This window comes from Eufriesea mexicana, unplaced genomic scaffold (assembly GCF_001483705.2).
Source record: "Eufriesea mexicana isolate 0111107269 unplaced genomic scaffold, ASM148370v2 scaffold1272, whole genome shotgun sequence".
NCBI lineage: Eukaryota > Metazoa > Arthropoda > Insecta > Hymenoptera > Apidae > Eufriesea > Eufriesea mexicana.
This window is the reverse complement of record NW_016909436.1, coordinates 256,498-276,157: the sequence shown is the minus strand read 5'-3', so window position 1 is coordinate 276,157 and position 19,660 is coordinate 256,498. Positions and strand designations below refer to the sequence as shown.

Here is a 19,660-nt window from a genome sequence, read left to right as displayed (position 1 = left end):
AAATCAAAGAATTCTGAATAAAAAAGCATCGACTGCAGTCTCGTTAATTCAACTCGAACGGATTCGAGAACCACGGGAGAGTCATTTCCGGTGGATCGGCGCCACGACGAATCAACAATATGGGGGAATTATTTACGTCACGTAGACACGAGACAATCGCGAATTTGTCAGCCGGATCGGCGTGTATTTTATCGTGCGAAACAGAAACGGTGTCACCGCGAGCTCCCCACGTCGGCCATATTTATTTCCAGGCTCTCGATTAATATTCGCCCAGCGATCCTCCTATTTTTCCGTTCTCCCCGCGACCACCTACTTTCTCCCTCTGATTTCAATTCGTTTCGATTATACCCGGCGATAACTCCCGTTTCTTTTATTTCTCTCCTTTTATTTTTTAATTCTTCCACGCTCTCTACTCTCCTTCCTGCACTCGGTTATTGTATAATATTTACCGGAGCGGCTGCGATAACGAATTGGGGCGATGGCTACAGTGGATGCTGTATAAATTTTCGAGAAGTTGACAGCGAGTAGAATTTGTAATGAATTTATGGCTTGATAAACTTATGACTTCTAGTGTCATAAAAGGAACGCAATGTATCGAGGGTTGCATGTAGGAGTTTATCCTTGGAACCTGGAAAAAATGTCCAATTCTCGAAATTTTTGCGAATTTCAATGCAATTTGTCGTATTTTATGACATCTACTTTCTTTGAAATAAAAATTATTTGTCTCCTTTCCTGAATTTCCCTGAAATCTTTAACCTCGCTGTTAGCGCGTGTTTCATTGCTGGAATCCGAAAAAAGTGTCTAATTCTCGAAATTTTTACGAATTTCAATGCACTTTGATCCATTTGTCGTATTTCGTGGCATCTACTTGCTTTGAAATAAAAATTACTTGTCTCCTTTCCTGAATTTCCTTGAAATCTTTAACCTCCCTATTAGTAGGTGTTTTATTGTTGAAACCCGCAAAACATGTCTAATTCTCGAAATTTTTACGAATTTCAATGCACTTTAATCCATTTGTCGTATTTCGTGACATCTACTTGCTTCGAAATAAAAATTATTTGTCCCCTTTCCTGAATTTCCCTGAAATCTTTAATCTCGCTGTTAGCGGGTGTTTTGTTGTAATTAAATACGGAAGAATTTCAATTTTTCGCGGTAAATACTTGGAAAATATTTTGGTAAGTGTCAAAATTTTGAATATTCGAGTAGTATCTCTCGGAGGTGAGCATCGAGGGAACTTTTAGGAGCGTGGTTTTAGAAAGAACTGTTAAAATACGCTATTCGGGCGGAAAAATTAATTATTCGAGATTTCTCGTCGCACGCTTTCTCCTCTTTAAGAAGCTTTGCTTAATTATATACGGAAGACATAAAAGAGCGTCTGGAGAGCGAATTGAACGACGTGCCGGCGTACGATGGAAACACGCACGCGAGCCGGTGGAAATTTAATCAAACACCGTTCCCGATACCGAGACGCAATGGAAAAAGGGAGTATTATAAAAGAGAGAGAGAGAGAGAGGGAAAAAGTGGCGGTGATCAGTGAGAAACGAAGGCGATATTTTCTTTGTTTAATTTCGCTGCTTTCCGGTTCAACGGAAATGAAAAATTCGTCCTGAATATCGGGGAAGAAATAAATAAAAATAAAATCAGCAATCACTTTTACGATAAATGGCAATCAATGCTTGGCAATTTTTTAAGCGTCGCGAAATTACCTCTTGTTACTTTAATTTCTTTTATTCCATTAGCTAGGTCCATTTAATTAATTTTTCGTACTTCCATCCATCAACTTTTATTCTTATTATATTACATCTCCGATTTTATCCTTGACAAGAGATATTTGTACAGTTAATAATATCGTATAATATAAAATGATCGGTTAAAATTGTAATGAAAATATTTTTATTATTATTGCATCGTATTTTAATTAATAATATATCACTGTAGTGCCAATATCGCTAATATTTAAACAGTTTTAATGATTATAGACCGCAGCTTTATGTTACGTAATAGTTATACCGTGAATTACAACGTCGTAATACTGTAGAGGAGAATTTTCCTTTGTAAGTGCCTCGCAGTGCCATCTGATAGTGCTCGAATTAACTAAACGCGTTACTCTCCGCTCCACGCATATCACGACCAAATACAGCTTAAATATGTTATATACGAAGCATTAAAAATAGAAAATTAATATAAAAATGCAGAATAAAGAGAATTTACAGTAGAATTTTTGCAATATAAGGACCAGAGTAGATACTTGTCGTTGTAGCTACGTTAGCGAAGTGGTTATCGTAGCGGACTACGGAACTCCTTTTAACGAAGAAGTTCCGTAGGTTCGAATCCCCAGGCTCTCTGACGTTTTTTTAAAAATGGTGCGTAAGTGGGATTTTATTTCACTTTATATGTCGAGTTCATACGGTGATGAACGTAAACGTTTACCTTGAGGTTTTACGATTGAACCTCAGAGTTTTCTCTGGGGATCTCGTAGACAGATGAGAAGTAAACAAAAGGAAATGAGTCATAGTTACTCTGAGTGTGAACTCTTCTTTTTACTACCTTTTATTTCGGAAAAAAATGTAGATAATTATATAATTAAAGGGAATATTAAATTTATGAAATATCAATTGCATCGAATTTAATATTATTCTCTTCTCGATTTTTTATTTTAAAAATATTTTCTAAATACAGTATTTACTCGGTATTTAATCCTTTGCACTCGACGATCTTTTGGCTAAAGAAGAGCAGGAGTTCAAAGATTTTCTGCTATAATAAAGCTGACGATATTTTTTGGAATAGTAAATAATAATTCGTATAATAATTAACACAGAATTATTTAATTTCGATAGCTCGCACACCGTTACATTATCTTAAATTTGACATATTAACGAGTATCGATCTTCGAAATTTTATCAAATGACGACTGAAGGGCCTCGAGTGCAAAGGGTTAACTTTGAAAAGTTAAATATCACATTCTCGTGTAACTACATTTTTTAATTCCCATTTTATTCCTTTATTACCGAACTGTCGTAACAGATTACTATGCCATCGTGCTAATATCCAACGATCCATTTATAGCAATCGTTGATCCCAAAATTTGAGATCACAATGAGAACCACGGAATGGGACATAAATTTTTGCACTTCAAATTTATTTCTCTCTCGTAAACCGGAAATGGGAGAGACGTGCACGCAGCGACAAGTAGCCTGGCTCTGAAAAATCCAGCTGCAACCGATCGCTATATAATTAATCTTAATAAACGTTCAATCGAACGACTTTTATTTTAATTTATTAAAATTAAACTGTTGTATTAATTTCGTTCTGAAAAAAATGAAAGGGACGAGTTGTTCGAGCTTTCTCTCTCTCTCTCTTTCTCTCTCTCTGTATACTCGATAAAAATTCCTTTTCTCGCGAGCAAATAAAAATTCCAATTACAGAGGGTTGACGTGTTGTTCGAAATGCCGTGCTGTACAGTACGCGACTCTAAAATTCAAAACTCGTTACACGACTGAAGGAAAGGGAATGGTTACACACAATCCCGGAAATAGGTCGGCCCGCGGTCAACCGGCAATCACCGCGTTAATTACTATGTTAATTAGTGAACAGCTCCAGACTGTTCTGTCAGTCAACGCCTCTTTGCCGACCTTAGCACAATGTCCCTTCACCCCTATCGGGGCTGCCAGGAAAACGCATTAGGCACCCGTTTTCACCACATGCCCATAATAACCAATAGCACGCTACAAAAGGGCGCGATTAGTCCTCGCAATGGCTGCTCGAACTTGACGCTAAAAATACCGACCTGTCTATCTGTATCGTAAGATATTTGCCCTCAAATATAGGGCACATCAACCATTTTTCATTTCTCAAATTAAAACCCTATAAAATATAATATTGGAATTTTATTATTACTCTTTTTCCATATTTTTATTGCCAACTGTCAGATTTGGATAATTAAAAATCTAAAAAATTGAAGAAAATATGGGCATAGGTGTTTCCGAGCCAGGAATGATAAATAAGATATTTCGGATTCAACGATAAGAGAATAATAGTTTAAAAGTTATTCGAAGAACGGGATCAGGTCGTGGGAAAAGTTTCAGCAACCCAGCTGGAGAAGCTTCGTTCTCGGCAACTTTTGTTACCCGTTTGATGAGATGATATTATCCATTTGCCTCTAGATAATAAAACCATAGCTTCAGTATGTTTGCTCTGGCGGAATTAGATTATTCCGAAACGGAGTTGGTAACGATACGGACAGTTTTGGGACAAACTCGGGCTACATCCTCGTTAGCTGCTAGTCCTCGCTGAAATCGCGATCAAGGGAAATTGGGAAACTTTGCGAAGAAACGTATAAAACGGCAGGAGGGAAACGAAATTATTCGCAAATCGCGAGTGCCGAGAGACTCGAGCCATCTTCAACGTCGATCACAGCGGAACTGTGTCGAGCCAAGATGGTGGAAGAGGAGTACGTTCGCCACTGAAAGTTCCCTCGAACGATCGCCGATTATTATTACATTTATTACACCCCGTTGCTCGGAAATTTTGCTCCCACGAGAAAGAAAAATATTCCTTGCTGCGGCCTCGGGCTCGTTCCTGCGACGTCTCGAAAAACAACCGACAGCTCGTTGGAAAGTGTGCCAGGCTTTATTAACCTCGTTAGGTACGCGGCACGATGGTCGAACGATATTTCGTCGTCTGGTTACTTGGAAACGCGGAATCAAAGGACGTAACAAGGGCTGCAGTTCTTTTGTGGCAAGGTTACCTCTTCACCTTGCCACCACTTCCTCCGCAGCCTTCGAGTTTACTCGACTTTCCGCCATTACTCCGGTTGCTCTCTTTTCCTGCGCCGTGCCCGGCTGGTTACGCTTCGAATCATCGACTATAAATAAGAGGACGGAAAAAAGGAAATCGTTCCGTTCGTACTTGGATTTATGGCCCCTTCTTCGAAGCCTCTGAAATTTCTCCCCTGCCCCCTCTGCGAGATTCCGCGGCTTTTTATCCGGTGTATCCTTTATCTCTGCTGCCTTCTGACAGCTCCGCGCGAAACGAATTGCCTGGATACGAGATGGAGGTAATGGTATTAAGCGAAGAATGGTAAATGGGGAACGAGAATCTGCTCCAAGATTTCGCCATTGGATTCTTCCATTTCCCGATTTCCTCGGTGGGATATAAAGAGAATCTACTTAATATCCTAATTATCAGTTACCTTACTATTATCATCATACAGTGTATCCATATTGCAATTTTCCCGAAGGTAACGTAATTAATAACGAAATTTTATTTTCCCTATCCAAAAATATTTCGTTCAGATTTTTACGTGAAGGCAGGCTTCGTTATCCACTGCTGAAAGACAGTAATTCGTGGTATAAGAAGTATAAAGAAGTATAAAAACCCTGTGCCCAAGGCTCTACTGTGATCGATCGATCATTTCCGCCGATTTCTAGTACCTCCGATGTTACACGGGCCGAAAAGATCGCGTAAATCGCACGTGATCGAAAGGATCCCGGTGCTCAACCAAAATCGGTTGAGTTGAACGTCCTTCTCTCACCTGCGCAAGAGGTTTTTGTCCCGATTACATAAAGACATCCGGCTGCACGCGCGCGTTTTTTCTTACATGCGTAGGATAGAGGATCAAGGATCAAATGACCGCTCTAAACCGCCTGACTTAGGCTCACGAATTTAACGTCCAGCGTGTTTCCCTCGGTTCGCCGAAAAAGCGACTCTTGATTGATTCGTGCTTTTATTCGACGAGAATCCACGTCAGTCTCCTAGACGTTATCTCGGAGACATAAATCACGCGGTCATTCGACTAGAAACAGATTTACACAGACACCTACCGATTGATAGCTAGAGTCCACGACCTGACTTTGAAATAATTATCGTGTCATTTATTTTTATTTTTATTTATTAGCGAGCTAAAGAAACGGGAGTATAAATTAAACGATATTAAATGCAACTGAATACAATTTTTGCTACTCTTATATTCCCATCATAGTCTCGATTGATGTAGGGAAGATCACGTCAAGTTTCCCTACTTAACAGGCCCACTAGCGAATAATGAAATGTCTGTGAGAAAGGTTATGGAAGTGTTGAATAAGATTCTAGAAAAATTACAAAATTGTGACCCCCTTTCCATTTTTCTACTTCCCAATAATTTCGACTAACATGGAGAAGGTTAGAAATGCTCGTGCTCATCGGGTACCACGCGAATAATTAATCGGTTTGGAAAAGGCTCGAAGCAAAACGTGGTTTCGAGTAACGCAGATAACACAGTGTTATTCCGCGTGGTCTCCCGTTCGATTGCCCATTATTACAGCACCCATCTGTGCTGACGGATACGTAGGATGCCAGCACGCCTACCCAGTACGCGAGATTAATTATCGATCGGCCCGGTGCGTTCGATCGATCGTTAATTCGAGGCCGCGTAATTAATTAATGCGTCGGATGCATCGGACGCTTACAACATCCGGGGAACAACGTTATCACGGTGTTCGGGATGAAAAGCCCGCGATGAATCCTTACGGGCACCGTTGGCAATTAATCAATTCGTCGAATTCGCGATGCAACTCGACACGCGACGGTGGCGCCGCGGCTACCGGATGCTCGCCATCGCGAGGAATCGCGTGCCGAAACGATTGCTCGAAAAATTAAGCGAAATTGCTTCCAATACACGACGATTATTGAAAAATTATTTCCCTTTTCATAGATAAATAGAGCTTCGGAATTTTCAGAAGCTCGTGAATGAACCGAGAATTAAAAATTTTCGAAATTTTTCAGTCAGAAAGTACCTACAAAATTTGTAGAACTGAATACAGGACAAATTTTTGCAAGAATTTTTATTTATCATCGTTGGAAGGCAACGATAGTAGAGAAAGACTAGATATATCAATTCTCTGCGTGGCAGAAACATGGCTGTTCCTCAAAACACGAATAGAATTGCACATGTTCCTAAAGAATTCCGAAAAGTCGGCGCATTTTCATTGTTTAGGTACTTCCAAGTTATTTAAATTAATTTTATTGTATATATTCAATCACTTACCCAGCTGAAGTCCTGCGATGGTCCTACGATGTAACCTGCAACGGCACGTGCCGTAGTCAACACAGCAGGGTCGGTCCACGTCGAGTCGTTTCGTCCTAACGCAGCGAAGGATAACACTGAACTGAAACAAGAAAACATCGGCGAAAATTAACCAGGAGCCTGACCAGTGTTGTTTACATTCTGCTCTATCTACGAATTCCTTACCGCGAGGCTCCCACGATATTGCTGACGAAATGGTTGAGGTTCTTGGTGTCGCAAGCACAGTGAGTCACACGAGGAAACGGAATGAGACGTTGCTTACAGGACATAAATATTTGGACCTTTTTTTTTTGTATTTTCTATTCTATTCAGGTAGGAGAGTAGCTAGCACCTGTCGGATCAAGACCTTCCCCACCATACTTATTTTATATCGTTAACCTTGCTGAATACGCGAATGCTCGCTGTACTAATCCTTTTATTAATTAATATACTTCCATCGTGAGGAAATTTCAATAGGCATGGATAAAAAGTGTTGTGAAATACTGTAGAGGGATAATATCTTAGAATAACTATACGTGCTTTCTTTACGATTAATTGGAAGGAAGTGATTTCCACCGTTAGGCTTTATTTGAATTACCGAAGATACCAGATGTCGCTAGAAGCGTCTAGCAACATGGCGCGGAAGGCTAGAACTCTCCAACAAAAGGAAGACGAAGCAACGTCAGATTTCTGTTGAAACACTCTTCCTGGGTCTACAATAATTTACTTCTTTGCTATATTAACACTATGCCGTTCAGTGGCACCATGTTGATATCATGCGAAAACTATCGGGCAAATGCCGGTGACACCACATGCAAATGATGAGTTAGTCCTACCGGCGCCAAACAAAAGAATCCCGATTAAACGTACGAACGGTATAGAGTTAACCACAAACGTCGGCAAATCGATGAGAAATGAAGCCGATATCCAACCTATTTTAAGCCAATCCTAGGCTGACATTCTCCTGAAAATATGCAATCGTTTACCAACTCGTGCTTCGTCACATATCTTCCTCCATTCATTACTCGCACAAATTACGCGTTGTAATTAAAAAGCTTGAACTTTACGTTACTGTATTCGTCCAAACATCCTCATGAAATTCCTGACGATCGCGTAGAACTTCAATCTTCGATTTCCCATGCACACAATTCAAAGAAGCGTCGTATTCGTGCAATGCACTCGCGGACAAGAGACGAAGGGAGAAAATAAAACGATTTAGAGACGAGAGAGAGAAAAAGGGCCTGAAACAGCGGCGGTGACACGGAAAAAGGATTTCTCAGAGGTACACGACACGAAGGAAACCGCTGGCGTGTGACGAGTGACGCAACGGGGACAGGTCATCCGTGCCCCGGCAGGAGATAATGTCCGAGCGCAAAGCCAAGGGCGCTTGCACAATGGCCAGAATTCCCGGGAACGTGTTACAACGACGGAAATACCTATGGAATACGCTTCTCCTCGACTTTATATTCCATTAAACCTGCGATCGTCCTCGTTCGAGGAGACATAAACGTGGAAACCGAATGATCCGCCGCGTGACGAGTCTCCTCGGGTTCGTGTTTCGTGAAAAAGAGCATAAAGGGGTGGAAAAATTATGGCCGCACAAAGTTCCCTGGATTTTACGCGAAGACTCGAGGGTGATAGTACCGAGGTGATAATTCTGATTCGCACGGTGAGATTGGCAATGATCGTGTCGATAAGACTTAATCAGAGCAGATGTGTCCCACCCTGGCGAGGCTTGGGTGTTAACGAATGGTCGATACTCGATTGCGGGTATCCAGGACACGTTTTCATTAAACAGATTACTATTACGCCTCGATCGAATACCGATGTACCTTGATCTTACGATTAGCAAATCGCGATTATGGAATGCAGACCTTGGCCAATTGAATTGCACTGCAAGCGTCGGTGAAAGATCAATACACGAGTTGAAAGATAACGCGAGACAGAAAATTTCGATTTTCAAGTCGCTGAGAATCTTAAATGATGTCATTCAAATTACCAGAATTAATTATCTTCCTATTTTACACAACTGATATACTAATAATTATACTTCCTCTACTTACGCATGTATAGTACGCTCGTACTCCCACGTATAAATAATTATCTACACAGATACTTCCGGAGATTAATTCAAAAATTACATCATCGATTGCGGAAGAACTATCAATTTTCTTGATCAAAATTCTTTGTAAAAGATAATAAAATTATAAAATATTTTAGAATAAAATATTCGATGAGAGAGAAAATATTGGAATTAAATCTAATTTCGGTTTAATTAGATTAGATTAAAATTTCCGGAGATTAATTCAAAAATTACATCACCGATTGCAGAAGAACTATCAATTTTCTTTATCAAAATTCCGTATAAAAGATAATAAAATTAAAAAATATTTGGGGATAAAATATTCGATGAGGGAGAAAATATGGGAATTAAATCTAATTTCGGTTTAATTAGATTAGATTAAAATTTCGTATCGAAAGTTTGTGTCTGTATAGAGTATATAGCAGGAGCGGAATGCGTAGAATGTTCTATTGGAAAGTGTGCTGACCGCGTGGAGCAAGGCATCGCGAAGGGCGCCACCAGTCGGGTATAGTCCGCCGGCAACAGGGCCCGCTGAGTCCTAACCTGCAGGGTTTTTTAACGCCAGGTACGGCGTGGGTGGGCCCAAAGCGGTAGGCTGGACCAGCCAGCCTCGTATCTGCATCACGATTCGGTTTTTGTAACGAAATCGCCCCGGGAATCCCCGGCGGACCCGACTTCTAACTCGCTAATCCGATTTCGCTCCGTTCAACCTCGAATCTACATTCTGGTGACTTCTTTTTAGTTACATCCCACGCGCGAATGGCAATAAAGCGATAAACGTTAAACCCAACACGTTGCTGCTCCTAAAGTTACCTTAAATTTCTATTCTCCCAACAGCGTGTCATCATTTTTGCAAACTTAATATCCAATTTTTGTCAATAATAATTTCATATTTAATACAATACATCAAATATCACTACTATACGTCGTTCTAGTAATTTCACGTGTATTTTACATAGCAATATTCGTATGGAAAAATTCCTGCAGATAAAATATCGGAGAAAATTGACAGTGAAGGTTTCGAGTATGGATGAACACGGCGTGCAATTCAATCAAGAAACCAAAAGCAATTACTTTGCTCAATTAACCAGACAGAGAACATCACAGAAATAGGAAAGAGTAGAAAAGAGAATGGAAATTAGAAGAACGATGTTCGATGTATTCGCGGTGAAAAATGAAACTGCAAACGGAAAGAGGAAAACGATAATGAACAATAATCACAGAAGACCTGCAACATCCTTCCTTTCACATCCTCCATGCTCTTCTGCCGGCCCCGCTCGTGATCAATCTCTATCTAGCATGATGGAATCAGCCCGTGCATCGATGAGAAAAAAATCCTGGGTGTTTCGAAGCGGTGCAATTTCAACTTCCCCTTTCGACGTTCCGTACTCGATGAAATGGCAGGCAATCGGAACACGCGAACGCGTTTCATAAACGCTCGTGGAAAAATAGCAATGGAGGGAACTCGGTGAAATCGTCGATATCCGAGGCGGAAGTAGTTCTACAGGCGTTTGCAACCCCGTTACTAGCGGGTCGTTTCGCGTTTTCGCATAAATTTCCTCGAATCCGGGTCGTATCCGGGTCGAACCGGAAACGCGGTTCTCCGGAGAGATCCGCATCACGGACACGCAGATTTTCGCAAGAGATTCTGCGACCGTGGACCGTGGGAGGATGAACGAGGCTACCGACTTCAGATACGAGAGAAAATCTTCCATCTTTGTTAGGCTTGAAAGACTCGGACTTTGATTATTTCTTGTTAAACCTGGTGCGGCGTTGACACTTGTTTGATCGGATTCTTTTGCTCTTTGATTGGAAATTAATTTGAAGACACGAGGTAGGTGGGGATAGAAAGACGGAAGATAATTAGGTGTTATGTGATACAGACTATTTGCTAAATAGTAAAGGTGATTGAACTATGTGTTAGAGATGGTTAACCATTTTGGAGTCTCTCATAGCTGTCATTTCCGATTTTTCTCAATTTTTATAGACTTCGTGATGTTAGAGGCATGATTGTGATGTTATAGTGATTGATTCGTTCATGGAAGAGAGCCGTGTGTATATTCGTAGATTACTGTGAATATATGATAATTATGCTTGTTGTATTGCTTGTAAAATTAGCGTGCTTAGGTGAATGTAATTGTGTAAAATCAGTCTTGCAAGGGTCTTATGTCAGATGAAACTTTGGCTCAATGTACGTCGAGTAGATTTCGGTTGTTTGCTAAACAGCTGGATTAACGATCAAGAGATCAAGAGATCAAGAGATAGATAGATGATTTCGTAACATAGATCGGCGTACCTTGTGCTAATATTAACTTATTTTAATTAATTAATTAATTAACGAATATATTCTCATCTTCCATAACTATCTACACATATCACAATGTAAATAACTAAAATCCGATCTCCATTAAAAATTATTTGACGAACCCATTTCAGTGTCCCTGGTATTCCAAATTAGAAACATCGCAATATCCCAAATAGTGAACATTTATGTACCTGTTATCATAGATAATCTTAAAATTTAACAACATCCTCTCACTCACACGAGAATTTTAGACAACCCTGTACGTCATCCAGGGACTTTGTCGTGTTTAACGACGGTCTTCATTTGGGGTTCAATTATGCTCGCAAAATATTCGAAACAATGGCGTGGCCGGCGCGTTTTCGAGTACTGCGCGAGACATCTCATTTAGCAGGTGCTCCGTACTTGACAAGGTAATTGCGTTACGACAAGTTAGTAATTGCTCTGTTTTGATCCGTACCCGTGTAAACGTCGATTTTTGCGATCGACTAACGAACAGGCGCCTTTTGCAGTCGACACACGCTCTAACGAGTGTTATTTTATTGACCACGACAAAGTGTCATCCCTCTAGAGATGTAAAGAAAAAGAAAGAAACGCGAAAGAGGCCACGAATGATCAGAATCGTGGAAAAACCCCGATAATTTTCCTAATTTTCACGATCCAACCGAGAATCGATTAATCCATGCTGGAAAATATTTATTTTGCATCGAAAACCTATTCGATTCGTATCATCGATGAGTTTTATTGGTCAAGCTAGATTGTTCGTCGGTGTTCAGAAATTTTGTACTGCGGGTTTATTTCGGAGTGGCTAATTGGTTAGTAATTATAATTTGAGGGTTTAATTAGGTGGTTAATAGGAAACGAAGATAGTTTACGACCCGGGAGCCATAAAGTCGGAAGGAAGGTTGTAAAAGGGCCTTACATAGGACGCCAAGAAAATAAAGTAAATTCGTTGGGTATATCGGTTACTAATTAACCACCTGCAAACGAGTACCCCGTAATTTAATTCTTCTGAACTTCCATGCACGTAGGAAGCTTCCTCGACTTCAAACTTTTATAAATTTATAATCATCTTCTCCTGGAGAATATAGTTATTCCGTCTATCGATCAGGAGGATTAGAACTTCGCGAAAAATCCTACATAACAGAGGCTATAAAGGAGCCTATAAAACTAAGAAAATTAAAAAAGGGTGTCGTAATTATTAAAAGCTAAAGGAAGCTTAATTGTCGCGGGTAAGAATACAAACTCTCGAGCTCGAGATTGAGTCATTTCAAAGTCTCTTGTATCTAACCAAAGCCCAGTAATAACGCAAATGCAACAGAGTATCGCGCAGGTGTTTGAAAAGCTAATTTAATTCGCGATCGCGTCTCCGCGCCCTTCATATTTGCGTTCGTTATCCGCGTAACTAACCGTGCTCCAATTAGCCTTCGTCGCAACAAAATGTCCAAGAGTCGAATTTACTCTGCCAAATATCGAAGCGGATCGTTAAACCTCGTCGCTATCGCGATGGGAACGTGCGTGTCCCGCGGATTAATTAAAACACAGCACGCTGTTTATGTAAGCGTAAACGTGACGCGCACGCGTACTGAATCAACATAGGTGTCGACCCGTTATACAATCCGTGGCGTAACAAGCCAAGCAATTACGAGGCTTTCAAGTCGCCGCGAATTATGTCAGTCCATCGTTCCGTGTACACCTAACCGATGGATCCAGCCCGTTTTCCCGGGCTTATCGACCTCGAACGAGGAACAACGATCCTCCGACACGCGACGTTGCAACGGAAAAATGAACGCTGATTCGATGATGACACCTCTTTCAGCTGGAACAATGACGCTTTGCACGAGCGGAGCGCGTAGAACATAGCCGCGTGTCGAGTTCCGCGAATTTCACCAATGGCCGAAGGGTGGGTTTGGAATGATCGAATTCGTTGGTTTCCAGTTGGGCCAAGAGGGTCCAGCCAGGTTGCAATGGGATATTGATTATCCGAACCATGGGGGGATATCTGTTTGCAATGTAATCCGATAATTTCTGTTGTTTGGCAAACCCTGTTTTCGTACCCCAAATGTAAAGACTGTTGATTACGCGAGCAAACATGGCCACGGTAAACGCGCAGATAGACATAACGTAAAACATAACACGACCCAACTACCACAGGCTACTTCATCCACTTACCCGCACCTATCCATGAAACGTAGAATCGATAGGTACAGTAGCTCATCAGACTCCATTCAAAATTTCCTCCGCTGTTCAACGACATTGTCACTCTCTCTCTCTCTCTAGACCTATCCAAGAAACGTAGGATCGACATAGTACTCATCGGACTCCTCCAATTCAGGTGTCCCCTAAGAACGCGCTCCATACAGCCAGCTCGAGCGAGCCTAGCGCGCCACTGAGAGAGTCGATCCGGCTCTCGATCCAATCGGTCGCGCGGCTCTCGCCGACTTTCACTCGCCGTCCGTTGATCGGCCGTCGAAGGAGCGGGCAAAGCGGAAGGCAGAAGAGACGCAAGGTGAAACACCGTCCCCGGTGTCCCTCTCCGTCTCTGGTCCCGGGTTGACTGACCTCGAAAGCGCGAGACAGGAGGTAGCCGGGCCGAGTCGCGGGGATCCGCGTGAAGCAGAAGGAGCGTGTCGACGACGACGACGACGACGGCCACGACGACGACGAGCGCGACGAGGAGTGGCCGAGAAGAAGAAGAGCAAATTGGTGCTCCCAGTAGCAGGGGCCCATGAGCGCCATGGAGGAGAAGCTGCGCGGCGTGACGAAGCGCGCCAGCAGACACGGGCCGCGTGCAGCCGGGCCAGTCGCGTCCGATTGGTCGGCTAGCTCTGGCGCGAGTGGTGGGGCGAGGGGCCCGGCCCCGGCGACCCCCTCCACCTCGCAGGCCGGCGGCTCCGCGTTCAACCGGCCCCAGGAGACCACGGGACCGACTAGGCGCCAGTCCTCGCGGGACAGCGGCGACGCGACCGGCCAACAGGCCCCACCCGAACACGGCGAGCTCCTTTTCAAGGTCCTGCCCTCTCTCCTGATACTACAGCCTCCCGCCTGTGAGCCGGTTCTCGAACGAGAAGGAGTGCGAACAGGGTTGCTCTTGCGGTTCCGTCGAACCTCTTGGGCAGGGGCTGACTTTGCCAGCGTTCTCGCGCGTACGACTGGAATGTAAGGGAGGAGTTTCTTCTTTGTTCTTTGCAATCGAATCACGTCTTTGGTGTCCTTGCCGTCGAGGTACGCAATGACGTATCGCAGGCGTCATTTTTCTAACAGGCTGCCAAGAAGCTCGTACGCGAGAGGTCAACCGCGGTGTGGGCTGAGAATGTTCTAAATGGGAGTTTAATTTCGGAGTTGAATGGAATCTCGGTTTAGACGATGAAAGCTCCCTATTCCATGTCGTACGCGTGAAATCGCGTGCTTAAATTGTTTCAAAATTGGATTCTGTTGGTAATCGTTGGGACTCAGGTCAGTGGTGCTTGTCATTTGGAATATCGAGCACCGATCTATCGCAAGGAGGTATCGCAATTGCAAATTGGAAGAAATAACGTACGGAAGGACTATTTAATTAACTTGTTAATTATTTTGTAACTTTTAAATTGATTTTCGATTATTAGTGAATTAATATTAGAAACTTAGGTTTCCAAACGCATTCATAAACGCGTCGATAAATTAAACAATTGAAGACCTTTTGCGAAAAAGAGATCCATAGATCCACGAATCCTTTTGTTCTCTCGCCTACGTTTACTCTACATTAGAACTAAAACTTCTGATTAAATCGCAATTTACTTCATTCGCTATTTTGACTTCTCCGATAAAGCTCTAACTCCCAGCTCTAAATTGATGAATAGAAACCGAGTAAATTACGCTATTTTCCAGACTCGCGATCTCCTCGGTAACTTTATCCTTCGAGCAACGAATCTTCCAATTAGCCATCTTCGAAAATTCATGAAACGTTGCTCTGATCCGGATACCGGTTCATGGAAACAACTAGTTTCGCCATTTCTTTCCAGTCGCCCTTCTACAAGTTAATTGAGACATACCGCGAATAGGCCATATTTTACGAGCGTGATTTACGACTAATCGAGAACGATCATTTGCGGTTGTGAATCAGGAATAGGCGGTTCCCTAGACATAGCAATCGGAATGGAAATACGTCGATACACGCGTTCGTTCATACGTCCACATTGCGAGCAGCTGGAGCATAGATCTCGCTGGATCTCGATCGGTCGAAACGATATATCCGATAGCTCGTTAATTACACGTTTCTTCGTCTCAGTTTCTACGAATAAGATAGCCACGTGAATGCGTTTGGACACGGACTCGTTGCGTGATCCACTTCGATCTGAGTCTCTCGACTGGTTTTCGTCGAATAATCCAGAAAGTGCTACTGGATTTAACGACCGAGAGAATTAATAATTATACCTCGTTTACATATATTTGCCGATTCGAGGAAAATTATCGGAATTATGAATCTTGTTCTAGTTTTAAACCGACTCGTATAATTTTAAGATCGGGTGGAAGTTCGATCGAATAATAATTCGAATTCATTATATCTCGGGATAGAGAATATTTTCCCACGATTTCGTTGACATTTTCACAGAAAATTTTCACGAAACACAGGTGATGCTACTCGGCGACAGTGGCGTCGGGAAAACCTGCCTTCTGACGCGGTTCAGAGACGGCAGATTCCTGTCTGGCAACTATATAACCACCGTGGGCATTGATTTTAGGGTGAGATAATCTAAATCCTCTTCGGGAATGTCGTAGACGAAGATAAATCTATTTTAAGAACGCAAAGAGACGTTTCACCGAGACTGGAAATCGGTGGCAAAAACCGAGTGACTGTTATGAAATTCGCATAGTCTAGAGGATCGTTCATTGGACGGGTATATGAATGGTCTCTGTGTTTCAGAACAAAGTGGTCGTCGTTGATGATACGTCTATCAAGCTTCAGATATGGGACACGGCCGGCCAAGAAAGATTTCGAAGCGTGACGCATGCCTACTACAGAGATGCTCATGGTAATTATGTTTTTGTCGTAAGTTTCTGCATGAAATAGACAAAAAATTGATAAAATTCTTGGTTAATTGCATCAAAAGAAGCAAAATTTAATTTTAATTAATTTAATTTTCGTTAATTTTATTTTAAATCCTCATTGAAAACCGAAACATTCAGGGATCAATGCACGGAAACAATCAGTCTGAGGTCAAAACGAAATTTATGACAGAAGCTAATAGCGTACTTATGGTAATAATAGTATAATAAAATAAAAATGAGAATTACGTAAATTAAGAGGCCTTTTTTTAATCATAATTCACGGTAGACAAGTTTTCGTTTGCCACGCGCAAGCAGCCTTTCATTTACGAGCAACTTTGCGTGCAGTAATCAAGAGACAAGGCGATAGCGAAATTGCTGGTTTGATAGACTTGTCTGAGACAGGAATAAAGGACAATAACTGACAATTCATTGCGAGGCATAAATTAGCGGCTTCTCTGCTACGACTATGATTGCATTGCAATAACAGCGCTTGGCGTATGTCCGCGCTTAAACTTCCATTTTAACGTCCCCGTGCTGGCAATTTTAGTCGTACGATTCTAATCGAACCTAATTACATTTTCCCGCAATTCATCACAATACCGTAAAAGCTAATTCCAGTTGTTTCGCAATTCCATTTATCGCGAGTGTTTACCGCGATCGACATTTCCAATAAATTTCCGTTGACATTCTCGCTGCGAGAAGGCAACTTACCTAACTCGATGGATTATCGTCAATTATCACGTTTTTGCTAAACCAACGGCCAATGGGAAATGACACGACGCAAAAGTGAAAAAGTCCGTGTGCCAGATAATCGAAATGCTTATGAAGTTTTTCACGTAACCGGTAAATACGGTGTGCAAAAAATCGCGAACTTTGAACAGACTGGATATTATGTAAATTGCGTTATACAATGCGATATCGCGCATAACTGCATTGCAAGTATGCAGAAACGATTTCTTCGCCGGAAACTGCGAGATGAAAGTTCGCCTCTGACTATAGCGCTCGACGGGCTTTTCGAATCGGCAAAGCAAAACCGCTTTTCACAGAAACCGTAAAAGCACACGTACTAACGATAAGCACAAAGGTCTTGCCTCGTATTTTTCCATTTACCGAGATACGTTTAAATCTGCAAAGTTACGCTTGCCTTTTTACCAGACGCGTTGTAGCGAAATTGGAAAGACCTAAGATGTGCCATAAAGGACCAGGAAAGGTCGGATAGACCTAGGGATCCCTTTTCCAGGAACTTGCTCTAGGAATTGCTCCATCATCGAAACTTCGTGTTTCCCGCAGACAATATTTTTCGACGGCGCCGTGAAAACGACTGGAGGCTCGAGGCGGGCGTTAATTTTGGAAAGCTACTTAAGCGAATTCGAGGCAAAGGAAACCGGGAAGGAAACGCAGCGTTCGCCGTAGGGAGTCGGCCATTGTTTGCGCGGAGAAACCCTCTTTCACCGGAGACGCGGTCGCGACAATAGTTGCACGTTTCAAAGACTTGCTAACAATTACGCCGCGGAAACACTTCGACAATGGTGTCTCCATCGTCGGATATTACCCGAACGACCAAGCTTTCGCCTGTGAGCTTTAACCCGCGATAGAACGCTCGTGGAAAAACAATCTTTCGAACGGGCAAAGAGGAGGAACGCTCGGGTCGAGTTGATAATTAATGGAAATTCAAAGTGGAACGAACGCGGACGCGGTGTGCTGAATCGACGTGAAAAATCAAGTCAAAGCTGTGTAACGAAGTTTTTCTTTGATTGCACTTTTTGATGGACACCCCAGATATCGTGGAAACTGTTAAATTTCTCTTTGGACGGATGAAATATGAAGCGTGCCTTTTAATCTCGACTGTTGATTGCATTGACAACTCGTTGGGATATTTCTATCTTATTCTTCAATTTTGTTCCATTGTTTTTATCTTCTTTTAGTTCAAGATTGACTATCCCAGTGATTTGCAACGTTTTCTATTTTCTCATGCGTGTAAAATGATTATTAAAATCCTGCGACACATCGAAATGTATATTTCTTATCAATGTGACGTAAAAATAGCTGTTACTGCACTGAGTACTGTCATTTGCATTGTATTTCACTTCTTTTAGTTGAAGATTCACTATCTCAGTGATTTGGAACGTTTTCTAATTCATGATAAGTCTAAAATAATTATTAAAATCCTAGGACACATCAAAAAGTATATTTCTTATCAATGTTACGTAAAAACAATTGTTACTGCGCTAAGTACTGTCATTTTTACATTTGACAATCTCATTAAAAAGAGCTCTGTAAATCCAATTAAACTGTTAGTCGTATTTTTTAGAAATTCTCACAACACGCTCAAAAATGATAGGACACATTAGTATGCCGCGACATACTGGTTGAAAATCACTGTACTACGCGAGATTCATTAAAATCAAGAGTAACATGGCGTCTGGCGACTGCCTGAATTCAGCGTTTGCCCTTTTCGTGCTAATTCCCTCGACCAAAATAGCTCTCGTAATTAAAATCTTATCTCCTGGACAAGACTACTAAAATCATCTTAAATTTCATGCAGCAATTTCCTCCATGAAAGGAACGGGAAGTATATTTACAGGAAAGCCGACCCAGACAGCTCTAACTTGTAACCCAACCGCGTTTGTGGTTTATTTAAAATGCAAGCGAACAAAGGCGAATTATATATGCCAACGAAAACACGCGATCAAAAGAATATTCCTCGGAGAGAATCGGAACGTACAGAGAATTGCTTCAGAAATTTCTAGTCCAATGCTTTTCCGCGAGTCACCGCAGAGAACAAAGGACAGGACGCTTCGTTTTCCCGCGTCGCAATTTGTCTATCCTGAAAATATCGTTTCCCCCGACGATGGAAAAGGAGTGACAGACACGAACGCGTGCAAATTTCAGCGGCCAATGAAAAAGGGTCGAACAAACGGGTCGTTGCATAGACGCGCAATAATCATGGACAATGTCACGTAGAAACTTTTGTTTCCGCGTGTCTATCAATTACCAAGACCAGAGCTGGTTGCACAACGATCATTATTGGTTTCAGCTCTTTTATTGCTGTACGACGTGACGAACAAGACGAGTTACGACAACATCAGAGCCTGGCTGAGCGAAATCCGGGAACACGCGAACGAGGACGTGGTCATCATGCTGCTGGGTGAGTTTCGATTATTTGCATTCGGAGAGCCTCGGTGGAAAAACGGTGAAAAGGGAA

General features: G+C 42.0%; 1 protein-coding gene across 5 annotated transcripts in view; it reads left to right on the top strand.

The window, feature by feature from the left end:
* Nucleotides 1-19,660, top strand: part of LOC108547866 (ras-related protein Rab-37) — a 179,303-nt gene that overhangs the window by 158,207 nt on the left and 1,436 nt on the right. For 3 of the 5 annotated variants that reach the window (XM_017900571.1, XM_017900567.1, XM_017900568.1), the window contains exons 2-5: nucleotides 13,763-14,437; nucleotides 16,039-16,149; nucleotides 16,331-16,439; nucleotides 19,493-19,603. In XM_017900571.1, the coding sequence (XP_017756060.1) occupies nucleotides 14,156-14,437; nucleotides 16,039-16,149; nucleotides 16,331-16,439; nucleotides 19,493-19,603 (613 nt within the window). In that variant the 5' untranslated portion in view covers nucleotides 13,763-14,155. The remainder of the gene's footprint in view (nucleotides 1-13,762; nucleotides 14,438-16,038; nucleotides 16,150-16,330; nucleotides 16,440-19,492; nucleotides 19,604-19,660) is intronic. The other 2 variants (XM_017900572.1, XM_017900566.1) reach the window with 1 other exon arrangement.